The 26,459-nt window shown below is 51.5% G+C and overlaps 11 protein-coding genes across 11 annotated transcripts; 6 read left to right on the top strand and 5 right to left on the bottom strand.

Annotated features, from left to right (window-relative positions):
- Nucleotides 1-373: 373 nt before the first annotated feature.
- BO70DRAFT_302990 (sterol desaturase family protein) lies at nucleotides 374-1,516 on the bottom strand (the record flags this gene model as incomplete). The annotated part of the gene is made up of 2 exons (XM_025539772.1): nucleotides 374-1,163; nucleotides 1,248-1,516. The coding sequence occupies 2 exons, from the start codon at nucleotides 1,514-1,516 to the stop codon at nucleotides 374-376; spliced, it is 1,059 nt and encodes a 352-aa protein (XP_025394271.1).
- Nucleotides 1,517-3,022: 1,506 nt separating this feature from the next.
- rcoA (putative transcriptional repressor TupA/RocA) lies at nucleotides 3,023-5,526 on the top strand (the record flags this gene model as incomplete). Its single annotated transcript, XM_025541958.1, has 8 exons — nucleotides 3,023-3,143; nucleotides 3,379-3,460; nucleotides 3,525-3,832; nucleotides 3,875-4,446; nucleotides 4,636-5,106; nucleotides 5,162-5,294; nucleotides 5,354-5,429; nucleotides 5,502-5,526. 8 exons carry the CDS (start codon nucleotides 3,023-3,025, stop codon nucleotides 5,524-5,526), a joined length of 1,788 nt encoding a protein of 595 aa, XP_025394270.1.
- A 4,724-nt stretch (nucleotides 5,527-10,250) lies between these two features.
- BO70DRAFT_356974 (uncharacterized protein) lies at nucleotides 10,251-11,123 on the top strand (the record flags this gene model as incomplete). The annotated part of the gene is made up of 5 exons (XM_025541957.1): nucleotides 10,251-10,260; nucleotides 10,292-10,317; nucleotides 10,474-10,700; nucleotides 10,807-10,841; nucleotides 10,876-11,123. The coding sequence occupies 5 exons, from the start codon at nucleotides 10,251-10,253 to the stop codon at nucleotides 11,121-11,123; spliced, it is 546 nt and encodes a 181-aa protein (XP_025394269.1).
- Nucleotides 11,124-13,429: 2,306 nt separating this feature from the next.
- On the top strand, nucleotides 13,430-15,322 carry BO70DRAFT_206626 (C2H2 transcription factor). Its single transcript, XM_025538629.1, has 5 exons — nucleotides 13,430-13,458; nucleotides 13,520-14,460; nucleotides 14,522-14,575; nucleotides 14,660-14,833; nucleotides 14,889-15,322. Exons 2-5 carry the CDS (start codon nucleotides 13,687-13,689, stop codon nucleotides 15,237-15,239), a joined length of 1,353 nt encoding a protein of 450 aa, XP_025394268.1. The 5' UTR covers nucleotides 13,430-13,458; nucleotides 13,520-13,686; the 3' UTR covers nucleotides 15,240-15,322.
- Nucleotides 15,323-15,567: 245 nt separating this feature from the next.
- BO70DRAFT_367013 (putative mitochondrial folate carrier protein Flx1) lies at nucleotides 15,568-16,978 on the bottom strand. The gene is made up of 3 exons (XM_025544479.1): nucleotides 16,737-16,978; nucleotides 16,431-16,673; nucleotides 15,568-16,349 (listed from the first exon to the last, which is right to left on the bottom strand). Exons 1-3 carry the CDS (start codon nucleotides 16,852-16,854, stop codon nucleotides 15,748-15,750), a joined length of 963 nt encoding a protein of 320 aa, XP_025394267.1. The 5' UTR covers nucleotides 16,855-16,978; the 3' UTR covers nucleotides 15,568-15,747.
- Nucleotides 16,979-17,460: 482 nt separating this feature from the next.
- BO70DRAFT_302981 (mitochondrial import receptor subunit TOM7) lies at nucleotides 17,461-17,843 on the bottom strand (the record flags this gene model as incomplete). The annotated part of the gene is made up of 4 exons (XM_025539771.1): nucleotides 17,461-17,534; nucleotides 17,597-17,625; nucleotides 17,692-17,738; nucleotides 17,817-17,843. 4 exons carry the CDS (start codon nucleotides 17,841-17,843, stop codon nucleotides 17,461-17,463), a joined length of 177 nt encoding a protein of 58 aa, XP_025394266.1.
- A 197-nt stretch (nucleotides 17,844-18,040) lies between these two features.
- On the top strand, nucleotides 18,041-19,779 carry BO70DRAFT_367011 (U2 snRNP complex subunit HSH49). Its single transcript, XM_025544478.1, has 3 exons — nucleotides 18,041-18,239; nucleotides 18,306-18,681; nucleotides 18,775-19,779. The coding sequence occupies exons 1-3, from the start codon at nucleotides 18,220-18,222 to the stop codon at nucleotides 19,438-19,440; spliced, it is 1,062 nt and encodes a 353-aa protein (XP_025394265.1). The 5' UTR covers nucleotides 18,041-18,219; the 3' UTR covers nucleotides 19,441-19,779.
- BO70DRAFT_325395 (DUF2015 domain-containing protein) lies at nucleotides 19,770-20,726 on the bottom strand. Its single transcript, XM_025540643.1, has 2 exons — nucleotides 20,384-20,726; nucleotides 19,770-20,318 (listed from the first exon to the last, which is right to left on the bottom strand). The coding sequence occupies exons 1-2, from the start codon at nucleotides 20,436-20,438 to the stop codon at nucleotides 19,999-20,001; spliced, it is 375 nt and encodes a 124-aa protein (XP_025394264.1). The 5' UTR covers nucleotides 20,439-20,726; the 3' UTR covers nucleotides 19,770-19,998.
- Nucleotides 20,727-20,936: 210 nt separating this feature from the next.
- Nucleotides 20,937-22,021, top strand: BO70DRAFT_367007 (60S ribosomal protein L28). The gene is made up of 5 exons (XM_025544477.1): nucleotides 20,937-21,085; nucleotides 21,196-21,290; nucleotides 21,359-21,382; nucleotides 21,453-21,577; nucleotides 21,654-22,021. Exons 1-5 carry the CDS (start codon nucleotides 21,043-21,045, stop codon nucleotides 21,826-21,828), a joined length of 462 nt encoding a protein of 153 aa, XP_025394263.1. The 5' UTR covers nucleotides 20,937-21,042; the 3' UTR covers nucleotides 21,829-22,021.
- Nucleotides 22,022-23,461: 1,440 nt separating this feature from the next.
- BO70DRAFT_356968 (malate dehydrogenase) lies at nucleotides 23,462-24,925 on the top strand (the record flags this gene model as incomplete). The annotated part of the gene is made up of 8 exons (XM_025541956.1): nucleotides 23,462-23,474; nucleotides 23,573-23,604; nucleotides 23,674-23,784; nucleotides 23,855-23,942; nucleotides 24,006-24,383; nucleotides 24,441-24,525; nucleotides 24,577-24,721; nucleotides 24,785-24,925. 8 exons carry the CDS (start codon nucleotides 23,462-23,464, stop codon nucleotides 24,923-24,925), a joined length of 993 nt encoding a protein of 330 aa, XP_025394262.1.
- A 167-nt stretch (nucleotides 24,926-25,092) lies between these two features.
- BO70DRAFT_347067 (trafficking protein particle complex subunit) lies at nucleotides 25,093-26,439 on the bottom strand. The gene is made up of 4 exons (XM_025541573.1): nucleotides 26,034-26,439; nucleotides 25,751-25,868; nucleotides 25,576-25,665; nucleotides 25,093-25,499 (listed from the first exon to the last, which is right to left on the bottom strand). Exons 1-4 carry the CDS (start codon nucleotides 26,261-26,263, stop codon nucleotides 25,368-25,370), a joined length of 570 nt encoding a protein of 189 aa, XP_025394261.1. The 5' UTR covers nucleotides 26,264-26,439; the 3' UTR covers nucleotides 25,093-25,367.
- Between the last annotated feature and the right edge of the window lie 20 nt (nucleotides 26,440-26,459).

Raw genomic sequence — 26,459 nt, 5'->3', positions numbered from 1 at the left:
GTCAGTTTTGGGGATGCATTAAAATACAAGGTGGGGGTAAAAAGGGCGAATTAATACACTAGAATCCATTGTACAAGGCGTGATTAGGGGTCCTCAGTTTGAAAAGAAGAGAAAAAGAAGAAGCCATGGTCTCATAACGTAGCTCCGTCTCAGGGTCAAATGAACAAGAGCCCGCGAGAATGTTGCTAGCATCTAGACAACCATTCCCACGGGTCTTCTCCCTCGAGACAACAGCTCCGGGTCTTACCACCTCCAAAATATCTCCGTCGTAGAAGGAATTGGAGTCGGAACCATATAAGAATAAAAAAGATAGGGGGGAGGTGACGATTCCGTAGTTGCAGCCCTACCAAAAGTTTCCTCACCCGTGGATCATTCAAAGATCCTTCTTGGTTTCCGCATCGGCTAGGTATGTCCGGTCATCATCGCCCTCGACAGTCTGGAGAATAGTTTCCATCTCCTTAGTCTGCCTCTTCCATTCTTCCTCGCCATTCTTCGTCTCACGGCGGAAAAGCTCCTCGTTAGGCTTCCGGTAGCTGCCTCCAAGGCGATCCCATAGCGTGGTAAACTGGCCATAGTTGTAGTTGAAGTACAAGTGGTGCATGGTGTGGCAGGCCGCTCCGTTGATCACAGGGCTGTTGGCAACATATTCACCGTCGTGGATCAATACCGTCCAAAGGTTGATAAATCCGAAGAGGAACACATATGCCACCTTCTGGAGTGGGAAGATGAAAGGAAACACGTGGTACGGTACACTCTGAGACCAACCATCTAGCGGGTGGAAAGCGTGCGAGGCGAACGGACTGGGCATGATCCACTTGTGGTGGGGTTTGTGCAGAGTCTTGTAAATCAATGGGTGATGCAGACCGCGGTGAATCCAGTAGATGCAAAGATCAGTGAATCCGATGAACAGCGGGAATTGCAGGATGCTGTAGTAGGGAAATGGCTCAGCAGAGAAGGTATCGTATAGCTTGGCGTAACCGCGGACCTCAGCGACCAAGAATGGGGCGGTCAAAAGAGACATGATCGGCATGGATTGCATTGTCTGAGCGATTTCCATGGGGATTTGGTTTTTGAGGAATTTCGGGTGGTGAACGGTGGTCTTGTCCCAAATGAAGATGTACGACAGAGACGCGCAGATGAAGTAGACGATGATACCAAAAATCCTATTTTCGACGCACGCGGTACGTCCAAACTGTCAGCCAAGGAAAAGCCTCAACTTGCGAAAGACAATGGAAGTTTCTACATACCAGACGATCAGGAAGAAACTCAGGAATTGGCGGTAAATGTTGTTCCTCGGCCAAGCGCTTAGGTAAGCGTACTTGCTAGGCTCCAAATACATCAATTGCGTGGCTGGTTCATAAGCGAATGGCTTCGATGCGCCAAAGAAGGATAGGGTGCTGTTGGCGGCATTGGTGAAGCCGGGGAACGACACCGACGACGAGAGAGACGCGGGGAGAAGAGCCGCATAGAGACGATCACCAAGAAAAGTGTCCCAGATCTCGAGGGCGATATCCATTGTGCCCGGGTTGATTTGGGACTGAGCGAGGCGAACCCAGCGATTGTAGTGAATGGCAGGCGATTGCGGGCGATTGAAGAAGGGGTGGTGGCGGAAGGGGGGGGTTTATTTTTTTTATAAACACGGGCCGGGTGTGTCTGTTACCCGAAAAGGGGCGCGGATAGGAAGGAAGAAGACAGACTAGGGTCGTTAAGAATGATGGGCGTGTGCTGGTGCAGCGGAGGTGATAGTTGTTGAGGGGGAGAAAAGGAAAGCGACTTGAGGATATGAAGAGTACCTCGACAGGGGTGAAGAAGTTAAGTAATCTTGAAGCGTCTGGTGGAGAGGAATGGAAAGAAGCATGGCCAGAGCCTATCATGTCCCGGCGAGGATCACACCAGGCGGAACGAGCACAGCCGTTCCGTCTGATTCGCTCTCTCCTCTCTCGGATCGGCTTTCTGGCCCGGACGGTGGGGAGGCGCGGATTTCCAGAAGACAGGGGACGACGAATGGGATATCGCAGTAAATGTGTGATTATATATATGTTTAATACTGTGTATGCAGAGTGTAGTGCAGTGTGTAGAGGGAAGGACCGAGAACGTCCCAGTAGGATTTGGGCCGTGTATACTGGATATCTCCTATTCCCGTGCGGCGTAGTATATATACTTTGTAGTATCCGGAATGCCGAAGATCTGATAAGGCGCAGGTTGGGTGCGGTAACGTACAGTCGTATTTTCTTGGTATTACGGCGGCTATGAGTGCTATTCGGTAAAGATTCTTCGCCAGTGTATTGTCACATCTGTAATACCTTGCGCAACCGGTTTCCCATTGGATGTAACTCGGATTTTGCTGCACCTAGATGGTTTGAATCATCTCGGAGTCTGGAGCCAGTGATTTTTATTTTAGAAAGGCTATGGTCTAGGCGTTCAGTAGGTCACCATCCTTCTCCTCCCAGGCTCCCATGCCCCGGTCGCTTCTCGTCTAAGGCTCGCTTCGGGCGCCAAAGCAGGCAATCCCATTGGGCCCAGCTGATCTCCGGACCCAGCCAGCCGAGCCTGACCGGACCTTACCTAAGAGACTAACGAACGAACTGAACGGACCTTCAACTGTCACCTCATCTCCTCCTCTTCCTCCAGCCTCAGCTCCTCCTCTCCTCCCCCCCTCTCGACTCATCGTCACCCTCCACCCGCCTTCCTCCCCGGACCCACGGCCACGCGCTATCACTCTCAATCAGTATCCTTTTCTGTTCGTCTTAATTTCTTTCCTTCAACCACGTTGCCGCGCCGAGTCCTCAGGGGCGCGCTGTGATGCGGCTGCGTTGATCAACTTCCTCCCAGCAGTCTCTGTCGCCTTGCGTCGACCCCGATCGCTCACCGTCGCAAATAACTCTCTCCGTTGATCTACCGCTTTCCTAAGGCCATCTGGTTTCCGCCTCTACATCCCGCCTTTATCTGCCTCTCTTCACCGGGCTAATCCATCCATCCGGTACTGTCTGAAAGCGAAGCTGAAAGAACGACAAGTCACGAAATGTATAACACTCATCGCGGGATGGTTCCCGCTCCCAACTCCCGCCTGACGGAGCTATTGGATCAGCTGCGCCAGGAGTTTGAAAACCAATCCCGAAGCACTGGCGAGTTCGAACACCAATGTACGTTTTGTTTTCTCCCCTCTTCACCTTTACCTGGCGCCTTGGATCGGCTTTGCGACGTGGCTTTGCGCTGTGAACCATTTTATCTCCAGACAACTTGATGTCTAGTCTGTCCCATCGCGCAGGAGCTACCGACAGGGCGGAGCAAGAAGCGTAATGCAAAGATGGGACGATACGCGACCAAACAGGCTATCCATCACCTTGTAGTGCGGGCCCGCTGACTTTAAGACTCCAGTGACCGGCCAGCTCCAGGAAATGGAAATGATCCGACAGAAGGTCTACCAGTTAGAACAAGCCCAGATTAAAATGAAACAAGAGTACGTGGTGCAGCAGCTACTCGCTCCGCTCCAGGAACATCAACTAACCCCTTCCGTCATACAGCTACGAGGCGGAGATCCGAGTGTTGCGACATGAGCTTGAATCGCGCGGGGTTCAGACCGTGTCTTCTCATATTGCCGGTCCGGCCCAGCACACTGGACCTACCCAAGCTCCGCCACCCGCCCTGGGCCACGGCCCTAGCAATTTGTTTGGTGGCATCATGACCAACCAAGGAGGTAGTGGCCCCGGTCTTGCCCCTCCCCCTCCCCAGGATCAGCAGCCTCCCCAGCACACCCTTCAACAGCCTGCTGCCGCGGCCCAGCCAGGAGCACCGCAACCACCGCAGAGCTCTTTTGGAGGATACCAGCCTGGTGCTGCTGTGAACGGTATGTTGTAACTATATTTGAATGCAGATCTCCTGACTTCTGACTCCGATCGATGTGATCTTTCAACAGGTTACGGACCCCCTCCCCCCCCAGCCGCCTCTCCCGGTCCTGGAAAGCGGCCTCGTGCTCCTCCCGGCCCCGCCACTCCTCAACAGACTCACCAGCTGGCCTATCCGGATCCTCGCGTCTCGCCGCAACTGGCTCGGCCCACTCCCCCTAGCCAGACCATCGTTCGTGATCGCCCGGGAAATATGCTTGCCAACTGGAATCCCGATGACTTGCCTGCCTCACAAAAGCGAGAGGGGGCTGATTGGTACGCCGTGTTCAACCCTGAAGTGCAGCGCGTGCTGGACGTGGAGCTTGTCCACCATCTCGTTCATGATAGCGTCGTCTGCTGTGTCCGATTCAGCCGCGATGGCAAGTATCTTGCGACCGGTTGCAACCGCTCTGCGCAGATTTTTGATGTTACCACTGGTCAGAATGTCGCCACCCTGCAGGACGAAAATGTGGACAAAAACGGCGATCTTTACATCCGCAGTGTTTGCTTCAGTCCCGATGGCAAGTACCTTGCGACTGGCGCGGAAGACAAGCAGATTAGAGTAAGTAGTCATTTTTGACCTTGTGGCACGGGCTCTCGTGGACGCATTGACGAGAAGGATCAACGACTTCGGCCTTTGCGGATAATTCTTCCGATCCATTGTCACTTCGATTGACCCTCTTATCGGTCGATGTCCCGATGTGGTATGCTCGAGTTGATTATGCTAAGGCTGACTGGTTTATCTACTTAGGTGTGGGATATCAATGCCCGGACGATCAAGCATATCTTCACTGGACACGAGCAGGATATCTACTCGCTTGACTTTGCTGGAAATGGTCGGTACATCGCATCCGGTAGCGGGGACAAGACCGTGCGCCTCTGGGACATCCTGGATGGCAAGCTGGTCTATACCCTGAGCATCGAGGACGGAGTGACCACTGTGGCCATGTCCCCAGATGGTCACTACGTCGCTGCGGGCTCCCTGGATAAGAGTGTCCGTGTCTGGGATACCACTACCGGCTACCTCGTGGAGCGATTGGAAAGCCCCGATGGCCACAAGGATAGTGTTTACTCGGTCGCGTTTGCACCTAACGGCCGCGATCTGGTCAGTGGCAGTCTTGATAAGACCATCAAGCTTTGGGAACTTAACGTGCCCCGGGGCGCCTATCCTGGAACCGGGGTCAAGGGCGGTAAATGCGTCCGCACTTTCGAGGGCCACAAAGTACGTGCTTCCCAACTGTGAAATAGAGGGATTGGTTGCTTACTCCAAATTTCAGGATTTCGTGCTCAGTGTCTGCCTTACGCCCGATGGACACTGGGTCATGAGTGGCTCCAAGGATCGGGGCGTTCAATTCTGGGACCCGATTACCGGAAACGCTCAGATGATGCTCCAGGGCCACAAGAACTCTGGTTCGTACCCTTGATGATAACCTCTGCCTAGCCAGGTACCCCTGCTAACCTCATAACAGTCATCTCGGTCGCGCCTAGTCCAACCAACAATTTGTTTGCCACTGGCAGTGGTGACATGAGGGCGAGGATCTGGAGGTAAATTTTCGCGTTTTCTGCTACGAGACTCACTCAATCTGTAAACGTTGCTGACGATCTACACTCTTTTAGATATTCTACCTATACTGGACGGTGATGGGATTTGCTTGGGAAAGCTTTGGCGCAATTGTGGAATTCATTTCTTCAACTCTTCTGTTTTTGATTTCTTCTCTGTCTGCCGCACCTAGTTCGATGTCGCCTATAGGATTTCGCGTTGCAAAATGCCGGTCGCGTTTGTCACAGCTCCCTACTATCATGGGCGAGAGACTTCCTGAATTATCTCTTCGAAGGCAACGGCCCACTCCGAACGAAGCAAAAGCAAGAAAACGAAACGTGGTGAAAAGGAAGGCTGTATTGATAGTCATCTCGCGCCTATTACGTGGTTCCGAATTCTTTTTGAGGAGGCTGAATGCAATTGTCACGAGAGCAGTGTGGTCATCAGAGGGGCTGGTGACCCGTTCTGTCCTGGTCACCATGTCCAGCAAGCTTGGGTATACCGTAGGCTCATTATCTACGACGCGTTGCACTCGGGCAAGAGAAAGAGAATGTCCTTCAGGCCCCTGCGTTGATCCATGGCTCTGTCGGCTCCGATGGTCCATGGACATATTGTCGCGTCTAGCTACCCGGTGATAGCCAATTCTCGCAGCGTCTCCAGTCGGCACGTAGTTCATGCAAGATCCATCTGCAGGTCGTAAAGGTGAGTCTGTCATCGGCACACCCATCAAAACCAGATCTAGTGAGGCAATTGTACCTGTTCTGGGGATGGGGGACGACGCTGTGCCACGGAGCCACCGACGTTCGAACTGTATAGACATGAATCAGAACCGATGCTCCGCCAGGTAACTGGCACCCAGCAGTAGCAAGTCTCCAATCCACACGGACTGACGTTCAACTGGCGGATACTGGCCTTTCAACCATACTCTCTGCTCCACGCATGTACTGGAATGCCGTACTGGGTGTACTTTTCGGCACATCAGAAGGGAGTGAGGACGGAGAGGATTAGGTGCAGTATGGCAAAAAGCAATGCAGGCCAGAGCCTGATGGGAGTCCATGCTGTTCAGAGTAGATAGATAGCATGTATGTTTTTGTTGGATGTGGTTCCCGGCCCTCTGTGCTGTGAAAGACGATCCTCCAGCTGCGAACTCCAGCTGTGACGTACATGTGCACACACATACATACATAAGTACAAGTACGGGGCACGGAGTTTGCACATACATATATTCATACTTAGGTACCTACCTACTGTAAGTACATGGTTAGATAGCTGGGGGGGGGGTTGGTGTGATGAGTTTGACAGACTGCATGGGGGTTGTTGAAGTCCAACCTCCGGGAAAGTGATAGGTGGCGATGGTACGGAGTAAACAAAACTTCATAGCTATCTATCGATCGAAATGCTCCACTCGGCGCGTTCCTGAATTTCCAGTCCATGCAGTGTGGCGGATCCTTCGTACTGTCTGGATAATACCGAGTGAGTTAGTCCAGTTAGGTTAAGTCGTATTCCCGTAGTCCTCAGGGCCTGATCCATGTCTCGAACTCAATACGATCATCCAGGATCCGTCCTGTACGACTTCGTACCCCTCGGTACCGGGGAGCATGTTCATCATGTACGGAGTACTAGCAGCAGGCGCTATTGGCTGGGATGCGATTCGCGAGGTGCTTTTCTGCGTCTTCTGACACGCCCTGGCGATCACGAGGCAGTGGCCTGGATGGAGACTGGTTTCGAGACGCGACTTTGCACCAGTCAGCTCGGAGGGAGAGAGAGAGAAATCCATTTAAGTTTGGGCTTGGGTTTTAGTCTTTTGGGTTCTTAAAAAGTTTGCTTATTTGCTCATGTACCTACGTACGGAGTAGCTACTATGGTTTATTTTTATTTTATTTTTGAATAAATAACCCCCAAGAGGCCAAAACAGGCGCGGCGACGATCGGCTGAGAGGATCGATCTACCGGCTGGGTCAAGCAGGCTCGTACTACTATGAGGTACGCTCAAACACTCTTCAGGAGCGCTGCGTACTGTATGTATTTTTATACGCTAGATAGGTAACTATATACCTAGTTGTTTGCTGTGTCATCCTCCTCCTACTATCTGCCCTCCTATTATAATTATCATTATTATTGCCTGTCGTTAGCATGAGCGTTGCCTGGTGTCACGCATTCATGGACTGAATAGTACTCCCCCTATAACCAACCTAAGTCTTTACCTAGTACAGTAGAGACGGATATCTACTGGCAGAAGAAAATTCTCCGTACATTCATATGTGCATACATGAATACATACATACAATGGAGAGATCCGTTTTGGCCCCGGGGACCTGAACATTCATACTGCAGTTGTAGTGGCCAATCCAGGATTGGCTTAGACTAGCCCCAAGTCGAGCTGCTGTACTCCGTACAGACGAAGCACGGAGCATGGAGTACAGAGCAAGTATCAATCATCACCATCAACATCATGGTGCATATTACCCACTACTACATGCATCCCGTGCATGAACCATCCTTCATCATGACGAGACTAGAGATTCTCAGATTCCAGAGAGGAAACCCCCTATTCCAACGCAGCCCTCTGTCCCCTATCATGTCAGGGCAAGGGTCAGAGCATCCGCTCTTCTGCCTTCCTCTCTTGACTGGCCGACGCTGAGTGGATCTCTCCGAATATGAGGCATCGCGCGCTTGTCTGGTTTCCCCGTCTCCATGTTTAGGACCTCGATCGTTGTGGATCAACCGCGACCGCCGGCAAGTGTGCGCATTTTCTTTTCTCGGGGGTTCGAGCAGATCGGAATCCTCGGGGTGCTCATGTCCCTGCTGAGTATTACTACCTAGCTATCTATCCACACGGGGGAGTATTCAGCCCGTCAGGTACGGAAGAGCACGGAGTACTCCGTCCTTTTCTCACCACTTGGTGGGTGTCACTCAATAGATCCTCACTAGATTCCACGGAGGGGTACCCCGTATCTACTTACCTCAAGAAGGGCCCTTGGCTTCCGGTTTAGCTGGGCCCCACAGTGTCGGGGACGCATCGTTGTCCACGATCGTCAAGGCCGATGAGGGGACCCATAGTACGGAACCGTCCGTCCTTTGCATAAGGAATGCCTTGTTCTCTCTTATGAGGGTTGGTGTAAGTATGTTCCATGGGTCCATGGGCGAGGTAATGGTTGAGTTTGAGCGGTTCCGAGATGAAGGCCCGGCCCGTCACAGCAGCGGATAGCCTCACCCCATTCCATGACATGGACACTTTGACATTTGACCTACATACTTGACACGTACTCTGTATGTACAGAGCAGTTAGTAACCAGTACAAAAATGTCCCTTGCTCACCCACGAGAGCCTCCCAGCCATCTTCGTGCATCCCTCGCTGTTCCAGACGGACTTTTTTTTTTTTCCCTTATCGTATGTCGTTCCCCGACTCCCCCTTTCCCACCCCTGAGTAGATATCACTTCGTTTGAAAATTCTACGGCGATGACAGCGGGCGCTTCCTCCGGCAAACTCGGGAGATGGGATATTCATGGATGGATGTCATGGGAGAACCCTGGTGTTACACCAAGTCAAGAGCCAAGTGACTCAGGGTTCGTTTGGTCGTCTGTCTAGCTCGGACTTTTGAAACAATCCCATTTTGAATGTGGCCTACAACTTCGCATCATGGACTGGATGGGCAGCGCAGAGCACGGGCCATCTACACCAATCTTGATCCATCGATCAGGCACTCCAGAGTCGAGATGTAGTGCGCACCTTGGTCACATACTACTCTGCAAGTAGGCACCGTAAGCGATCTACATAACTATCTAGCTACCACCAGGTACCTACCTCTCGTCCGTACTGAATTTGCCAGCCGGCAGATGGTCGGCACATAGCGGTCGAACCAACCGGATATGCTGATATACTTACGATACTACTGTGAGTCAGTCCCCTTTTCCCGGGGTCACCAAAGGAAAGAAGTGGTCTCTGGCATCGGTTAACTGTAAGTGCCAGCATGACAGAAATTTCTGACTTACATCCATGCTACGGAGGAGTACAACAAACAGTATCGGGGAGGGCAGCCCCACTTTCTTCTCAGGTTTCCGTTTTGGCTCTTTTCTTTTTCAGGGGTATATAGGTACGTACGAACTACGGAGTACGGAGTACTTACCTACATATCCAATCCTCACTACGGAGTACTTAATTATCTAACCATCGAGTGAGCCATCCAGAAGACGCATTTACTTAATATGTAGATAGGTATGTCAGTAGATACGTCGGACGAAGCCAGACAGAAAACATCAGGGGGGGCATGGTGCTAATAATAAAATAAGAGAAGGGTCAAAGTGGAGTCGCTACAGGGAGGCCAATGCTGTGCCCATCCCCCGATTCGCAAGACAAACGGAATAATAATGCTATCGACCTATCGGTAGTATCTCCTCCGTATCGGAAACGAAGAGGAATGACTCCATCCGTCCTGACCAGCAAGATCTGTCCCGACTCGGTCGGTAATCAAGTCTTGCATGAGGAGATGATGAGCCTGGCAGTTTATCCCCAACGGTAGGGTATGTACCTTATGCGTGGGCATATACTGTCCTCGGAGTACGGAGCACACTGACATACATAGCTTGGTTTCCCCCACCCCCCCCCCCATTTGCCGATCAATGTCTCGCGCTGCGGACGAGTAACAGATGGTGGTACGGCATGGACTGGAGGCATTTCCAGATCGCCAGTCGCGGCTGTTGCGAGCTTGTGCGAGAGAGTGAGGCACATCGGGTCGACAGTGGGTGGGCGGGGGGGAGGTTGACCACAAATGAGCGCACAGGGTATCTACCCTATCGATCGCCCGCGAGCGGTCCGTTCGGTACCTTATGTACCTATGTATGTATGTATGTATGTATGATGTATGTAGCGAGATACGCTAACTTGAGATGGGCAGTAAGTTTGCCGGCGAACCCTGGACAGGGTGCCCAGAAGTACGCCATCCAATGGTGTGTGCAGTAGGTTTGTTGACTTTACCAAAGGGTTGATGTGACCTACTTACTTACTCGTAACTGATCAACTAGTAGGTAGTTACTGACTGACTACTGCTAGTACTGTAAGTACTCTTCCGCAGCTCAGCTCAGCTCAACCCAGCCGGCGGATATTCTTGGGCGCGCCTGCAGCGAACCAGCATCCAGTATTCTGGAGTTCCCGCCCGATGGGTTTGTCTCTGAATCCGAGACGCCGTGGGATGGATCTGGATATCAAGAATGGCTGTCTCCGCGGGGCCCTGCTACTGAGATACCTACAGCAGTGATGCACTCCGGACTTTGTGTTATGTAGGTATATATGTATAATCTCAAATCCCCAGTGAACTGAAAGCCCTTACTAACTAACCAACCAACTAACTAGATAGCCCACCAGATTATGAGTAACTTGTCCTAGTCACCGACCTGCTAAAGTGCCAGGAATAGAGGTAGGTACTTCTCAAGTACCTACCTAAGTATATACTAGGGCCAGCTAGTGGCTATCTTCGCCCAGAGATCCATGAGCAGACAGCAGGCCCCAATGGGCAGGCAAAGAGACACGGCTCTCGGATCTACATCTACTACTATCCAGATGACGCCGACGATGATCCTTCCCCGGCAAGGTTGTCCGGCATCCCATTTGTCGACAGAGATCCCAATAACTCAGGTGCCTGCGTAGATGACGAGGGTATCCCGGTCGTTTCACTTACTAGCGCTATCTGGGTGGCATATTGAAATAATACGCGAGCGGTAATGAAAGCCGGGTTCGGGTTTCATGTCAGGAGGACGGAGCAGCATCGAACAGCCGGGCCATTGCGGTACGGGCCACTTACAGGCCATTTACTCCGTCAGAGGAGGAAAACATACTTAAAAGGCATGCCGGACATTGGTCTGATCGGTTGTCGGTGGCTAGGAGCCACGATTATGACGATCACCCTGCTCAGACGCCTCGGAGTAGGTACTAGTCAGGTACTACATCAGCTCTAACAGGTGTCAGGCCGTCCCCAACTAGTCTGGACTCTGGACCAATGCCCTGGTCCATCCTCTCGGGTCAAATCATGGGATTACTCGTGGGTAGGTGCTGGTGATTACGAGCCTGCATGGCTGGGACCTGTATATTCCTGTCTAAGGGTGTGGTCTTTTGTCAGCTCCGTGGTTGCCTCCAAGACCTCATTATTCCCGATCAGTTAGGGCTTTGATCTTTGCTGGATTGCCAAGATCGGACCCGACTGACTTACCTGGTCCTTGGGCAGGCAGGCAGGCATTTCTCTACAATTAGCAGTAGGGGAAGTACTAATGTAAGTATGTACGGAGTATACGTGCGAGGCGAAAGCGATTGTCTAAGCCTTTAGCCTTAGCCTGGGTCATTTTACATCCGTACCGTCAATGTGGTGCGTGATTGTCAGCCCGATCGGAACGTCACCATCCATTCCGCGATTGGGCCAACGCCCCAGAAATAAGTGGCCCCCGATCCCCCCGGGCCCATTCCGTCCCGCCGGCCCTAAAGTAGGTTACTCCCTTGAGCAAAAATGATCATCCCTCGCCCCATTTATGCTTCAGAAGGGGGGGGGGGGAACTGAAAAGAACTCCACGGGAAGTTGGCAGTTAGCTGGATCAAAGTAAGATGCGTCAGCCCTCCGGTGGCTTGGGATTTCGGTCGGGGGCTTCAATCTTAATACCTTCGTCCAAACAGACTGATACGGCGTACGGTACCTGCCTTACCCCCCCCCCCCCCCCAAAAAGAGTACGAGTAAATGAGTGCACATTCAGAAGCATCGCTTACTCTGTAGACCATTGCATACACAAAGCACAGAGACTTGCGTAGATAGGCAGAATGGGGTCTTTCTCTTGGGATGAAAAAGATAGTCATGATAAGGGTGATAACCTCGGGTTTACTTGGGTATCAGGAGTGCTGCCTGTACAGTACTAGCAAGGTAGGAGGTCCTCACTGGACTCGGGTATTGAGCGTATGTATGTATGTATGTATGCGTGCGTATGTGCTTGCAGTTCGTACATTCCCGATCTTTATTTTTTAGCGCCTTTTTTATATTTTGTTTTTCGGCGCTACTGTTGTCACGCTCTATGTACATAGTAGGTAGGCTATCTACTCATTGTTAGGTACTGCTCTCCCCCCTTTTCCTTTTTCTTTTCCCATTTTCTTTTCTCTTTTTTGGTTTCTGTCTCTCTGTCCTTCTCTCCTGCAATCGTTACTAACAATACATTCATACATCCATACATCCATACATACATACATACATACCTACATACACGGTACCTGATGTGAATCTGGTCTCACCCTCCCTCTCCCAGGCTACCCATCCCAATCACCTCCCGTATACTCCGTACTTCCTGTCCTTCCTACTTTAGTCTGTCCAAGCCTTCAGCTAATTATTAACTAGCAGGCTAGATCCCTGTCGCCGGGCACCCCGCTGCTTCCACTGCTCTGGGACACCGGGAAGGGAGGTGATGGATAGTGATGTATATCTAGTTCTAGATCACCGGCATCAATCTTCAAGATCTTCAAGCCAAGGTGCAGGGAACCATGCATGGGTTTTACTTGATTATATTAAATACATAAAAAGGGAAAGCAGGACAGCCCGAAGAAAAGAAAAACAGTGTCGAATAATCTTAACCCAGAAAGAGAGACCTGAAGAATTCAGCAGTATATTTGCTTATTGGCGATCCCCCATTGTCAAAATCAATGTCATAGCCCTCCTCGTTGCGATTGTCGACCACCACAATTCATTGTCTCTCTCCACTCTTCTTCTTCTTTTTCTTCTTCTTCTTCTTCGCCCTCGTCCATTGCTTTCCTGGAGATATTATACACCGACCCGGTCTGGTTAACTTCCTGGGATACGTCCAGTTTGCGGGGATCTCGAACTATTGCTGTCGGTGCCAATGTTTGCTTTTGGAGATCTTGATCTTGATCTTGACCTGGCACCTTATATCTTATTTGCTTGTTCCCGTCCTGTTTGCTTCTTTGCTTGGTCTTAAACACCTGCTTGCGCAATCCTCACTCGACTGCCTGGGTTCCGGCACTCTGTGCAAGAAGAAGACAGTCCATCACCCAGTAAGACACCTCGATGGCTACCCTGAGATGTGGTAGACGGATGACTGAAACGAGATAGCAGGAGAGGAGTTTCTTTCTTTCCCCTCATCGTTCGCTTTATTTCTCTCTGATTCCTCGCACTTGATGCTCTGACTGCCTGCACTGGGAGACATCGCGCCATAGACAAAAAGAGCGTTTCAAAGCACAGGGGCGGAGGAGCAAACGCAAGCCCAGGGATCGCTCGTCGAAATGGAGACTGCAGAGCCTGTGTCATACGAATTCCCCGGCCATGCAGTCGGGGCTGTTGCACCTCGTCGAATGATGGGCTCAAATGTCGGCCACAACTTCTCCTTCTATCACAATCCGACTACGTCCACATTTCCGCTACCCTTCCATCAACCATCATCGGCTACCTACGGCTTCGGGCACACGCTCAATCATCATCATAGCCACCACCACCCTCATCCTCACCCGGGGTACCAGCACTACTTTGTAGCCGGTCAGCAACCACTGCATCCCCAGCCAGTGCGTCTATCATCCGAGCCTCCGACGATCCAGCCGATTCCCGATATCCGACCAGCCAAAAATGCCGTCAATGGAGTAGCCAGGAATCCTCTGACGAAGATCGAACACAATTCTGGCTCACAGCAACCGGCAGGGGCTCGACCATCGAACAATGGAGGCACGGCACAGGGGAAACCCCCCTCTTCAAATGATGTTGAGTTCTCGACTGAAGTTGATATCCTGATGAAAGCAATACAGGCCAAGGCTACCACTCAGCCATCGGGGTTGCAATGTCTGCCACCCCTTCAACAGTTGACACATGGGAATAACAACTGCTTCCCCCAGCCCTATTCTATTCCGGTCCCGAATCCCCGCTGTACTGTCACGGTCGAGGATGCCCCCTCACGATCAGGCAAAAAACGCAAGTATTCCTGCACCCTTCCGCATTGTGGCAAGAGCTTTGCGCAGAAAACACATCTGGATATCCATATGAGGGCCCACACGGGAGACAAGCCGTTTGTAGGTGTAATAACCGCCCTGTCGGGGTATGGGAGTATAATGCTGACCCGTCTGTTACAAGGTATGCAAAGAGCCTTCGTGTGGACAACGCTTTTCTCAGCTGGGAAACCTGAAGGTAAGCTCCCACTCTGGCTTAAAGTTCAACCATCGAAATAAAGTGCGAGCGGGCCTTCTAACAAATATACCTGACTGTTTTTAGACTCATCAACGACGCCACACCGGAGAAAAGCCATTCTCCTGTGATATATGCCAGAAACGATTCGCCCAACGTGGCAATGTCCGCGCCCATAAGATCACTCACCAGCACGCCAAGCCATTCACCTGTCTCTTGGATGAATGTGGCAAGCAGTTTACCCAGCTTGGTAATCTTAAGGTACGAAGGATGCCACTGACTTTGACCAGTCCCTCTGACGCTGACATTGCGACAGTCACATCAGAACAAGTTCCATGCAGCAACTCTCCAGAATTTAACATTGAGATTCTCTCAGGTAACAGAGGGAGATCATATGAGCCCACAGGACCGGAAACTCTGGGAATATTTTGCCACGCTATACAAGAATAGCAACAAGGGCATCAAAGGCCGCGGGAAGGATCGCAGAATTTCGCCTATTTCACGGTCAGACCCTGGGACCGATACCCGCAGACGGCTTCAACCCCTCAACGGCGGTGATGACAAGGCGCGTCGAGCGAGCTATGAGGATGCGTCCGTCTACAATGGAGGCTCCAGTAGCGACGATGAAGAAGTTGACCCGTATTTCATCGAGCGACAGGCTAATTGACGCCTGCACCACAGTGCCACCCCATCTTAACTCCCCCCATTTCGTTGTTTCATTGTTCCTACGATACCAGCTTCGTTTGCGTCGCCTTTTGTATTGTTTGGCCTGCTCTTTCCAGGATTTGATATTTTAGAGAGGCGTTTCCCGGACCAGGAACTCCCGACACGTTATGATTAGGCTTGGAGAAACCCTCTTGTGTACATCAGTGTGTCCTCGGGATATATATATACCTGTATCAAATTACAGCCCGTCAGTATACTCTGACCTAATCCGGTTGCAATAAATCGTACTATAGCTCCTGCCGGCCCAGGAAGCGTAGTTATTACTAGCACTGAAATTTTTGGTCATATATATACCGTACACAAAATTGTACACAGCAGTAAGATATAAGGTTTAAGCCAATTGGTGAGCACCAGCAAGCCGAGCAGCATCCGGTGCAACCCTTGAACGTTCGGTAGCAGGCAGCTATGTTTTTATGCCACCGTTGACCGATCGATGGTGAGCTTGTCGTCTATCGCAAACTGGAGAGCAACTCTGGCAAGCATGCCTTTGTATTCTCGTATACCAGAAAGGTCACCCATGTACTGGGTAATACCCGGAGTAGATTGGGGCCCAGGCCCTTGTAGAATCCGCTCAGCCCTTCCCTAGCCCAGATCTGGATGATTACATCCCGGACGCCTGAATACACGAGGTGAGCATCGTAAGTCTGCAGTCGAGACCGCAGCACTTGATACGGGTAGGTGACACATCCAGCAAACAATTTCGACAAGCTAGAGATCACAAATAGGTCCACGTTTCCAATTTCCTGTATCTTTGACTGGGGAGAGCCCGACGCCTCATGACTCCTACCTGCGCTAGTTTGGGACCCAGTCGGAGGCATCCGGGAGCGGTAGAGCTTCAGCTGTTCATATGCCATGAACTGGAGCGCGCCATGACTGACGCCGAAAAGTGCAGGAAGCAGCCCCCGGTAGAAGCCCGGGATTCCTTCCGAGCGTAATATCTCCCGCGCACCCGCCATGAACGAAGTATAGGCCCCCGGGCTCCGAGAGCCGGTCGACAGCATGCGGGTTTTGATCACCCAGATCGGGTTGGTCAAAATCGATGTCAGCATACCTGGATGCCCAGGGAGTTAGCTAGCTGGTCGCATCAAGATCCGTCGCGGCAAACACTATGTGGGTGCAATTTTCGGCGTACCTGCAGATCCTGAGGCTAGAAAGTAGTCGGCCGATGTGAGAGCCCGGTCATGAGTGCCGCGCCAGGTTCGCATTGCGGTTTTTATGTTGCCGTAGCACAAGAAGTACAGCGCCCAGCTTGTGGAGTTGCCGACGATGTTGGGCGTTAGGCCTCGGTAGAAGGCTGCGAGGCCGCCCTCATTCTGGAAAATCTCGCGGACGACGGGGACGGAACCGCCGACTCGCGAGGAGGACAATCGGTCGACTAGGAGCCATGGCAGGAGCAGAGTCAGTTATGGCCTGAATTTCAAAGACTGAGAACACTGACCTTGAAGTCGAGTCTTGATCAGATCCAGCGGATGCAGGCAGAGCGTCGAGACGATTCCTGCCGTGAATCCCGCTACGGTTTCCACCAAGGACGGGGACAAGCCATCCTTGCCAGTCATGAACCCTTCAAATCCTCCTGCAGTGCGTTGTATGCGGTGTCTGAGGTTCTGCCCGGAGCCAATGTAATATATATCGGGGCTGCGAAGAGGGGGTGCGAGGGAGGTTAAGTTCCTTTAGTTCCTTTAACGGCTGCCGTGCCCGAGCAATGGAAGAGACGGATTCAACACCGCTTGGCGGGCCGAAGCGCGGCGAGACCGAGCGGCCTCCCAACCCTACAATTATAGGTAGCCGGTCCCCTCCGCGAGGAAATCGCAGGGATCTACGATCGTCATGCCAGGGGAAATGCCATTGTTGAGCCTACGTTGACCATGATGCACGGCACCCGGGATGTGAAGCCAAACGTGATGAATACCGATCGTAGTTTTAAAAGTACATGGGCAATGATATAGGCCGTTCCCGGTCGACATCGGGAATCGACAGCGAGGAAAGGATCTTGAGTCATTTCAGTAACCTGGTGGGCGCTTCTGCCACACTGAGTCGCCGACTGCGAGATCAAGTACTGGCCATCCATGAGAGGTGAACTCTCCCTCCAAAGCATCCTGACGCAGTCCGGTCCTTCACGCGAGGGGCGAAAATAGCCTATACGCAAGATCAGTAATCCGGGGTCATTGGGAGGCGCCGACCAGGTGTAATCGCGCGTACTTGAACAAAGATGGCCGGGGTTCACTGTAAGTATATCCTGTTCCATCTGGTCAGCAAACACAACCAAGAGGGTCTCCCCCACGAGTCCAGCACACGTACCCAGATAAACAATCAAAGGTAGATACCCACTTGCGCAGGCAAAAACAGTCAGCTTCGACCACTAGCCAATCGCTCGAATGTGAAAAGCGGCTCACTAGTGAATAGCAACTCTGGAGACGTCGATGACCTTGGAGATACGCTCCTGTAACAGACGAATTGTCGTCAGCCAAGAGAAGCGAAGCGGTCACGCTTCAACTCATTATTCAGGATGTGAACTGACCTTGGTTTCCTCGGAGAACTGAACCATATTGCCGGTGGAGAGGAAGATGTTTGCCAAACGTCCCTTGGGTAGGTGCCAGGAAAGATGGGGGAGGATGGAAGAGTTGACGGAATGGCGGAAAGATTGGGGGAGGTGAAAGGCTGAAGCTCAAAAGTTTTCCGGGGCCAGACTTGGACCAGCAAAAGCTCTCCGCCGATAACGTCTCTCTTCCTTACTACTGCCAACAATCATCCACCCACCCACTCACCCACTCACTTCCTTCCTTCCTCCTCGACCTCCCTCATACGTCCTTGGCATTGACGGTTCCTTTATCTGCCTCACAATTGTCGCATTTATCCCTCCCGCTTTTACTTTCCAATTCAATCGCACGCGTTTGGCCCAGGGGCCCTCGACAACAGTACCCATGTCCGGCGCAAGGCATTGGTAGGCCCCTGTCTTTTCGCAGTCGGGGAATCGCTCTCAAAGCATAGCTGACAGACTTCAACGTAGGGAGCAGGATAAAGAGGCTACCGTCTACATTGGAAACCTCGATGAACGGGTCACAGATAGCCTGGTATGGGAGCTGATGCTTCAGGCCGGGCGCATCGTTAACGTTCATCTGCCGAAAGATCGAGTCACACAGTCACATCAAGGCTACGGCTTTGTGGAATTCATCAGCGAAGAGGATGCGGAATATGCATCGCGGATCATGAACGGCATCCGCCTGTATGGAAAACCTATCCGTGTTAATAAGGCATCCGCCGACAAGCAGAAGTCTGTGGAAATCGGAGCGGAATTGTTCGTTGGAAACCTCGATCCTATGGTTACGGAACAGGTTCTTTATGATACATTCAGCCGCTTTGGCAATCTGATCAATTTACCAAAGGCATGCTTTTCTCTCCCTCGTCTTTTCCCTTCCCCATTTCTCACACCCGTCTGTCTCGCGATTGACAAGCAGCTAACGACAAGCATGGTGTAGGTCGCACGAGATGATAATAATTTGTCAAAGGGCTATGGGTTTGTGTCGTTCGCCGACTTTGAATCTTCAGACGCTGCCATAACCAACATGAACGGCCAGTATCTCATGAATAAACAGGTCTCTGTACAATACGCGTACAAGAAAGATGGAAAGGGCGAACGACATGGTGATGAGGCAGAACGCATGCTGGCTGCACAAGCTCGTAAGCATAACGTGCATCTGCCAACTCAACCTCTACCTCCGCAATTTTCGAATCCAGGGACTCCCATGGTACCAGCCGCGATGGCCACCAGTGACAACTCTCGGCCGATGAGCACCAATCCGTCGGAGCTAGGCATGGGAAGAGGCATGGCTACCCCTAATGTTGGCTACCAAAACGTACCCCACCCGCAGCCAAGTCGACCCATTCCGTCTCCCACGCCTCTGGTAAACCCGCCTCCTGGTCTACCCGCTCGACCGCCGCCCTCACAGGCAGGGTATGGGGGTCCACAGACATTCCTTCCCCCAGGGTTCAATGGCGCTGGTCAGCAACCTCCCTTTCCATCTCAAGCAGCACCTCCGCCAGGATTTGCTCCGCCAGGTTTCGGCCCACCTACAGGGGCTGGTGGGCCTCCGCCTTCTCTACCACCGGGATTTCAACAGCCCGGGTATGGTCGCGGGCGCTGAGCACTCCAGGCCGGATGCGTTGACATGACTAGAAGACGTGGTACTCTTCCTCATCCATGACTTGGTTTGTAGGATAACTTCCTGAACACGATGTGACCGCCAGCAGCCGAGTTGTTGCCAGGGCCCGAAACAAATAATATGCCCCCAAACTAGGTATCAAGAAGGCCGAAAGCACCTGAGGACATAATTGTTTGACCGATGGGCAAGGTTAAAATACTGGTCCAAGCTCTAAATTCGGAAAGGGAAGAGAGATGTACGATCGAGACCCAATTCTTACCTCATTTACACTCCTCACGAGCTTCTAAGCGCCATATCATATTATTGTGAATCTAGCGTGACCCCTTACAACATGTAGAGTGCACAAAAACTATGGGTTCATCGCCAACGTAGATCGATGGAGATCAGAAGGCAATTTAGATGAAATATCGAGCAACCTTACGACAAGAAAGTGTAGATAATCAGAAAGCCAGATGGTAAAAAGCCTACATAACCCAAGGTTACCACCCAATATGAAGAGTTGAGACTGATACGATAAATATCAAATCGGAGCTGGCGCCGTTAAGAAAACGAGACGAATTTCGGGTCTCTGGGTCGGCCATCAGGGCCAATATTGTTCTTGGAAAAGTGGCTCTGCATGTAAATCCGACGAGCCTCATTGAAATCGACTCTCTGCCGGCGCATGATCATCAAAATCTGGCGTTTGGCCTGGTCGTCTAACCCCGCTCTAGTATCGCCCTCTGCAACATTAGCGGAGGTGTCGAACTCGGAAGACATCAGGCCTGCTTCAATATCGCCAGCAAAACTGGACGGGAGGCGATCATAGATATAGTCCGGGACTGGAACTAAAGGTAACCACCGCGAGCGGGTGAGGTAAAGCACTGTAGGCAGGTCAGATGGTTCTCCAAGACCGCCCCGGGGGGGGGGGGTTCACGCGTTGACATACCAGTGCCACAAACAACCACTGACAGCGTCAGGAGGTAGAGAATATAGTAAGCCATGGTCAAGAAGCGTCACTGGAAGGTAGGCAAGCGAGGAACCGCAACCGGATTAAGCTAGATGCTGAGCAAGTCGCAGTTGTCCCAATGCCAGACGCTCTTAAACAAGGGGGAAAGGGGGACCTTTAAAGGTAAGAATACACAAAACCAATTCAATAAGCCTCTTCTCAGGGCCAGCTATACAAGAGGCATTTAGAAAATCACAATAACTCAAGATGTTGTGTCAGTTATTCCAGGCACTCACATATACACTCAACCGACATGTGGAAGACCGCGGAAGATGCAAGTGGGTCGACCGTGCGAGACGGAGTTACTGGTATACTGTGTACTAGGCTAGATACTAGCGGGTCAGGCCTTTTTGCTGCCCCAATTCTCAGGCAGTAATAGAAGGCAGCATCAGAGCCGAGGCCTTGAGGCAACAAACGGATCTATTCCCAAAGCGGCCCGCTTAGCGAGACTCCCGGCGCTGCCACTCTTGGCGTTAGCACACACAACTGAATCCTCCCTCCTAAGGGCTATTCTGTTAAGTAGTAGAGGGTATATACCGACATTGCGACGATTTCGATCTGTCCTTATCCCCTACCCAGGTTCAAAAGACATCTTCACAATGGCCACCAACGTTTCCAGCGACCTCATCTGGCAGCTCACCCGTACGTCACCGTCTCCTACGCAAAGCAAAACTTGTCCCAATGGAACCCTTAGAAAGCCGGTTTTCCAAACCGTCAGTTTTCTCTGCGGCTAATATACGACAACTGAACAGGCACCCAGAATGCTTTTCTGGTCAAGCGTAACAGCGGCGGTGGCTCCCAGTTCTCCCGTGACCCCCTGAACCTAGAGAACCAGCACTCTTTCAAGGTTTGTGCTCCGAAAATACACTGCTCATGCGGTTTCAGTCCAGTGCTAACATTATCCTTTCGGTCTAGTACGCCGGTTATGCCAACACCAAGGTACATCACCTGCGCTTGACACCATAGATATACCATGTCGGACATTGGATGATTAACTCTGCTACGACAGGCCGTGGGTGTGCAGCCCACCGAGAACGGTGGCGTTGTTGTCCTCACCAAGAAGACCAGCAACCCTCAGCAGCCTGCGAAGAACGTCGTTAGCGTGACCTATGGCCCTAACGCCTCCACCCGCAAGTAAGTTGATATGTGACGCTCTCCGGGGGTCACGTCACAGTTTGCTGATTGTTATCTTTTCCTTGATCGCGTATAGGATCTACAAGGGTGTTGCCGATAAGACCGCCAAGAACGGATACCGTGGTGATGTCCGTGAGAGCGCCGTTGCCCGTGTGAGCGCCATCCGCCGCAGCCAGCAGCCCAAGAAGGAGACTCCTCCCCAGAAGCTTCGCGGTGTCCAGGCTAGAAAGGCCGCGGAGAAGTCCGAGTAAATTCCAAAATTTTGGGAAGGGCTATGAGGCATGATGTCACAAGGACTGGTCGCGTCGACCAAAATAGCGCCGTGTTGGCCAAAGGCGGCAATATATCTATGTAATTTAGCAATACATGCTAGCATACCAGGGGACATGATCGTCCGGCCAGGCCATTCAAAATGGAAACAAAAAAAATCTACCCAAGTTATAAAGAAAAGAGAAATAGAAAGGGCCCGCGAGGCGGCGCACGGGAAGCGCAACGTTCTGTTAATTTTCGGCTTCAGCAAGGTGTCAATGACGTATGGTAACGGGAAAATAATCAGCCTCCAGCGTGTGAGGGCCAGTGCCTTGTCCGTCCTGCCGTGGCTGTAAGGGCATGGATACTTTTGGTGCCTCCCGTCGGGCCGAAACAACACGTAGAACCGGGGTCATAAGCTTGTGCCTACCATGCATTTGCCGTCGAACAACCCGGCATCCGCCGAGGGCTCGATGGATCAGTGGTCAGCCCGGTATATCTGTCCCTTGAAACCAGGGGCGGACGAGAATTGCCGGAATCGGGAAGATAGAGGGGACTGGTATCCGAGGAATAGATGCTTAGCATAGTACGGTAATACCAAGGGCTGCGTGGTACTAACTGTTGACTCTCTGCCGTGGTTGAGCCGAAGGCCACAGCCCCAGCCCGGGTTTTGACGAGGAGAATGGAGATGGCGCCAATACCTGTTAGCAAGGACCAAGTCATATGCAAGTAAACAGCATCAGGACCGGTAAAAGGTAGTAATCATGCACGCAGTTTTTGCAGTATTAGATGTGCTGAATGACTGACTACGAGGAAGCTACTCCGTACTTGGAAACTAACTCAGCTACTATCCATAATTATATAGTCTTGAGTATTATTATTAGCAGTATACAGTACCTAGGACCTCTGTAGTATCGGCATCCTGCGGCTAGCAGCTGTAGGTGCCAGGAGGAGCCTGGAGAAGTCCGGAGGAAGCTGGGGAGAGGGCTGCGTTCCCCGGTTGGCAAGTACGGCTACGGAGCTTAGAGTAAGCACCAAACGCACCACAGTGACCAGACAGCTTCATGGAAGCCCCTCCCCCCACATGTGATCCTCCGTCGACCGTACCTACTGTCCGTCGTATATAACCAGCCTCCTGGCCACTCACTCCCTGGCTGTCGGGGGGAATCAACGGCTTTGATTCTTTACATTCTCTCTCTCTAGAAATTGTATGTTCCCCTACTGCTGCTCACTACCCAGTACTACGACCACGTATTACTGCTACTAACTACTACTACTATTACTAATAGTAGTAGTAGTAGTGGTAGTAGTGGTAGTAGTTAGTAGTACTGCCCCCCTCCCTCTCCCCGCATGATCTCCGATCCTTCCTCATGCTGGTGCTGCCACACTTGCCCTGACCTGCTCACCGCGGCCGTACCACCTCCCCCCTCCCCTCCCCCTCCCCCTCCCCATCTTATTTTTGTCTGAGCTCCCGTCCACCTGCCCCCCCTTCCTCTCCCATCGAACGGATTTTTTTCTTTCCACTTCCACCCTTCAACCATTCATTTATCCATTCACCTTGCTGACATAGTATCCTCCCTTGTTGTCGTGTAAAGTAGATCCACCATACATCACAAGAGACCCTCGAATTTCACAATGGTTAAAGCCGGTGAGTGTGACGCTTTACCCCGTCCAGACCTCGACCCCGCTCTCCATCAGAAGATCCTCATACTCGGGAGCCATGAAGCTAATTCGTGGTGTCGACAGCTGTTCTTGGAGCGTCTGGTGGCATTGGCCAGGTCGGTAACCCCTCTTCTGCCCCTGCGATGCATCTCACAAACTGACCGCGTCTACATCGGACCACGCAGCCCTTGTCTCTTCTGCTGAAGACAAGCCCGCTGGTCGATAGCTTGGCGCTGTACGATGTTGTTAACACGCCGGGTGTCGCTGCCGATCTTTCCCATATCTCTTCCGTTGCTGTGCGTGCGAGTGTCCTCAAAGAATATAATTGATTCGATCCCCGAGATCCCATGCTAAAGCCCACGCCAGAAAATCTCCGGGTACCTACCCAAGGATGATGGGTTGAAAAACGCATTGACCGGTGCCGACATCGTTGTCATCCCTGCCGGCATACCCCGTGAGCTTGACTCCTTCTCCCGAACTTATTGACTGTTCACTGACTGGGGGGTTGGCCCCATAGGTAAGCCCGGAATGACTCGTGACGACCTCTTCAAGATCAACGCAGGAATTGTGCGAGACTTAGCCAAGGGCATTGCCGAGTACTGTCCCAAGGCATTTGTTTTGATCATCTCGAACCCTGTCAATTCGACAGTTCCCATTGCTGCGGAGGTGCTCAAGGCCGCTGGCGTCTTTGATCCCAAGCGTCTCTTTGGTGTTACCACCTTGGATGTTGTCCGTGCCGAAACCTTCACCCAGGAATTCACCGGTCATAAAGACCCTTCTGCTGTGCAGATTCCAGTCGTGGGTGGTCACTCGGGCGCAACTATTGTTCCTCTCTTCAGCAAGGCCACCCCTGCTTTTGAGGTTCCTGCAGACAAGTACGAAGCTCTAGTCAATCGTAAGTAATGCATGCGGCTCCCATTACAATCTATCCGATGCGCTAATAGCTTTATAGGTGTTCAGTTTGGTGGCGATGAGGTTGTCAAGGCCAAGGATGGTGCTGGTTCCGCGACCCTGTCCATGGCTTACGCTGGCTTCAGGTTTGAATATCCCTCATATTGAGGCAAGTATGGTGGCTTACGCGTTATTAGGTTTGCCGTGAGTGTCATCAAAGCCTCCAAGGGCGAAAAGGGTATTGTTGAGCCTACCTTCGTTTATTTGCCCGGTGTTGTCGGTGGCGAAGAAATCGTCAAAGCCACTGGCCTTGATTTCTTCTCTACCTTCGTGGAACTTGGTGTAAGTTGTTCATTTATAGAAGACTGTGATATCCTGACAAGTTACGCTGACGCCGTGAACTAGACAAATGGCGCTGAAAAGGCTATCAACATTATCGATGGGGTGACCGAACAGGAAAAGAAACTCCTAGAGGTCTGTGTGAAGGACCTGAAGGGGAATATCGACAAGGGCGTCGACTTCGTCAAGAACCCTCCTCCAAAGTAAACACGCCCATCCCAGGCCATGAGTTACAGCTTTCGCAAGTATCAATTGGTGATATGTTAATTCCGTATACCTTGTCACCACCGGAGAGATGTCTTTCGGTGGTTCCACTCACAAGTTCACGGACATGGAAGGAGCCTTGCTAATAATTGTTATCTCGGGGACATAGGCTTTGAAGTGTGTGGCTCTGCAAACAAATGTGCGACTGTTGAGAGATGGCTTTGATTCAAGCACTTGACTTCAGGAGATATGAGTGGCATGAATCAATGAAACAATCATGTATTCTCTGTGCATATCCTCCAATATCCGTAAACATGCCCCGCAATCCATTGATGATAGGCTCCAAGGAGTTTTGAATGCTGTAAATTGATCGCCAAAGGGAATCGCTGTCAAATTTACCCATGATATGTGCGAGACGGTTACAGGCAGCCCGCCCTGGCTACCTTCAAGGTTTGGGATTGACGGTTTTAATTTGGAAGGTCGCGCCTGGAAGTTCAGCAGACTCTGCCTGGACGGTGGTTGTGATACCTAAATTAGATAGAGCACCGCGAATGACACCGCATGGAAACCATAAGTACTGTGGTGCACAGAAGCTAGTCAGAGCACGAAGAACAACGGACAGAATGAAAGGACACGTTTTGGTTTCGTCATACCGCTTGAGCCATCGACACCGCTTCATTTCGAACAGATGTACTCATCCTTGAAAAGGGACGAAAGGAGTTGTCCGTCAATACATACACGCCCTGAAGATGTGTGGATTAGCTATACCCTCAAGCAGCAGATTAAGGCATAATGGGAGAGCTGCAAGCAGCCGTGGGTTCAGCCTACCCGATGATTCGTTTTAAGGTTATCCACCTGCTTTTTGAAAAGGATGGTCCATAGGTCCTTGCAAAGGAACTTGATAACATCAAGGTTATCGGAAAATCGGGGTCGATCTCGCGAGAATCTGCTCCCACGGACATCTCAGCTCAATGCACGTTAACTAGGCCCTGTATCTGCAAAGCCCGCCGTCCTCGGTTGGTCTGATGCGTCCTCCAGCATGCCAGCTGTGCATATCCATGGATGATGAAAAAAACTTCCGAAAGACAGGTAGTGAGCATTCAAGGCGTACCGTTCTGCGAGTCCTTGTCCAACCCTATAACCTAGAGATTCGAGGCGAAAAAAGGTCGTTTCCCTGACTTCCTCGTCGTCTAGTAGCGTGTCGTCGGAGGCAAGATCTTTTGCCAAGCGTTCTGCCATAGGCACCAGCTCTATCAGGAGGAAGTCCAGGCATGAAGCACCAAGAAGGCGTGCATGAGGGTCAGAAGCATTGAGTGGTGAAGCTGGTGTATCAAACGACATCGCAAAGGTTGCTCTGATGGCCACCCTTGCAGGTAGACGTCTGTAAAAGACCAACTATCTTCGAGAGCAATTAGGATGGTGTTATGTTAATTAGCGGTCGTACATGACGACCGATCAATCTAGGATTCTTCCAGTTCAAAATAAGCAAGGCAAGCGCTGTTGTACGTACCGGACAAGCGGTCCCTCGCCAGTGTGC

Source organism: Aspergillus heteromorphus (genome assembly GCF_003184545.1).
Source record: "Aspergillus heteromorphus CBS 117.55 chromosome Unknown BO70scaffold_64, whole genome shotgun sequence".
NCBI classification, from domain to species: domain Eukaryota; kingdom Fungi; phylum Ascomycota; class Eurotiomycetes; order Eurotiales; family Aspergillaceae; genus Aspergillus; species Aspergillus heteromorphus.
The sequence above is the reverse complement of the archived record's forward strand: the minus strand, read 5'-3'. Positions and strand labels throughout refer to the sequence as shown.

Coding starts and splice junctions, on each gene's coding strand:
- BO70DRAFT_347067 (XM_025541573.1), bottom strand. CDS start 26,263: ATGTCGTTTGATACACCAGCTTCACCACTCAATGCTTCTGACCCTCAT. Junction 25,666..25,750: donor ACCTTAAAACGAATCATCGG/GTAGGCTGAACC, acceptor ACACATCTTCAG/GGCGTGTATGTATTGACGGA. Junction 25,500..25,575: donor CGGTGTCGATGGCTCAAGCG/GTATGACGAAAC, acceptor TGTGCACCACAG/TACTTATGGTTTCCATGCGG.
- BO70DRAFT_325395 (XM_025540643.1), bottom strand. CDS start 20,438: ATGGCTTACTATATTCTCTACCTCCTGACGCTGTCAGTGGTTGTTTGT. Junction 20,319..20,383: donor AGTGGTTGTTTGTGGCACTG/GTATGTCAACGC, acceptor ACCTGCCTACAG/TGCTTTACCTCACCCGCTCG.
- BO70DRAFT_367011 (XM_025544478.1), top strand. CDS start 18,220: ATGTCCGGCGCAAGGCATTG. Junction 18,240..18,305: donor ATGTCCGGCGCAAGGCATTG/GTAGGCCCCTGT, acceptor ACTTCAACGTAG/GGAGCAGGATAAAGAGGCTA. Junction 18,682..18,774: donor ATCTGATCAATTTACCAAAG/GCATGCTTTTCT, acceptor AGCATGGTGTAG/GTCGCACGAGATGATAATAA.
- BO70DRAFT_367007 (XM_025544477.1), top strand. CDS start 21,043: ATGGCCACCAACGTTTCCAGCGACCTCATCTGGCAGCTCACCC. Junction 21,086..21,195: donor CCTCATCTGGCAGCTCACCC/GTACGTCACCGT, acceptor ACAACTGAACAG/GCACCCAGAATGCTTTTCTG. Junction 21,291..21,358: donor AGAACCAGCACTCTTTCAAG/GTTTGTGCTCCG, acceptor CTTTCGGTCTAG/TACGCCGGTTATGCCAACAC.
- BO70DRAFT_367013 (XM_025544479.1), bottom strand. CDS start 16,854: ATGACTGGCAAGGATGGCTTGTCCCCGTCCTTGGTGGAAACCGTAGCG. Junction 16,674..16,736: donor GATCAAGACTCGACTTCAAG/GTCAGTGTTCTC, acceptor CATGGCTCCTAG/TCGACCGATTGTCCTCCTCG. Junction 16,350..16,430: donor TCTAGCCTCAGGATCTGCAG/GTACGCCGAAAA, acceptor CTGGGCATCCAG/GTATGCTGACATCGATTTTG.
- BO70DRAFT_206626 (XM_025538629.1), top strand. CDS start 13,687: ATGGAGACTGCAGAGCCTGTGTCATACGAATTCCCCGGCCATGCAGTC. Junction 14,576..14,659: donor CTCAGCTGGGAAACCTGAAG/GTAAGCTCCCAC, acceptor GACTGTTTTTAG/ACTCATCAACGACGCCACAC. Junction 14,834..14,888: donor CCCAGCTTGGTAATCTTAAG/GTACGAAGGATG, acceptor ACATTGCGACAG/TCACATCAGAACAAGTTCCA.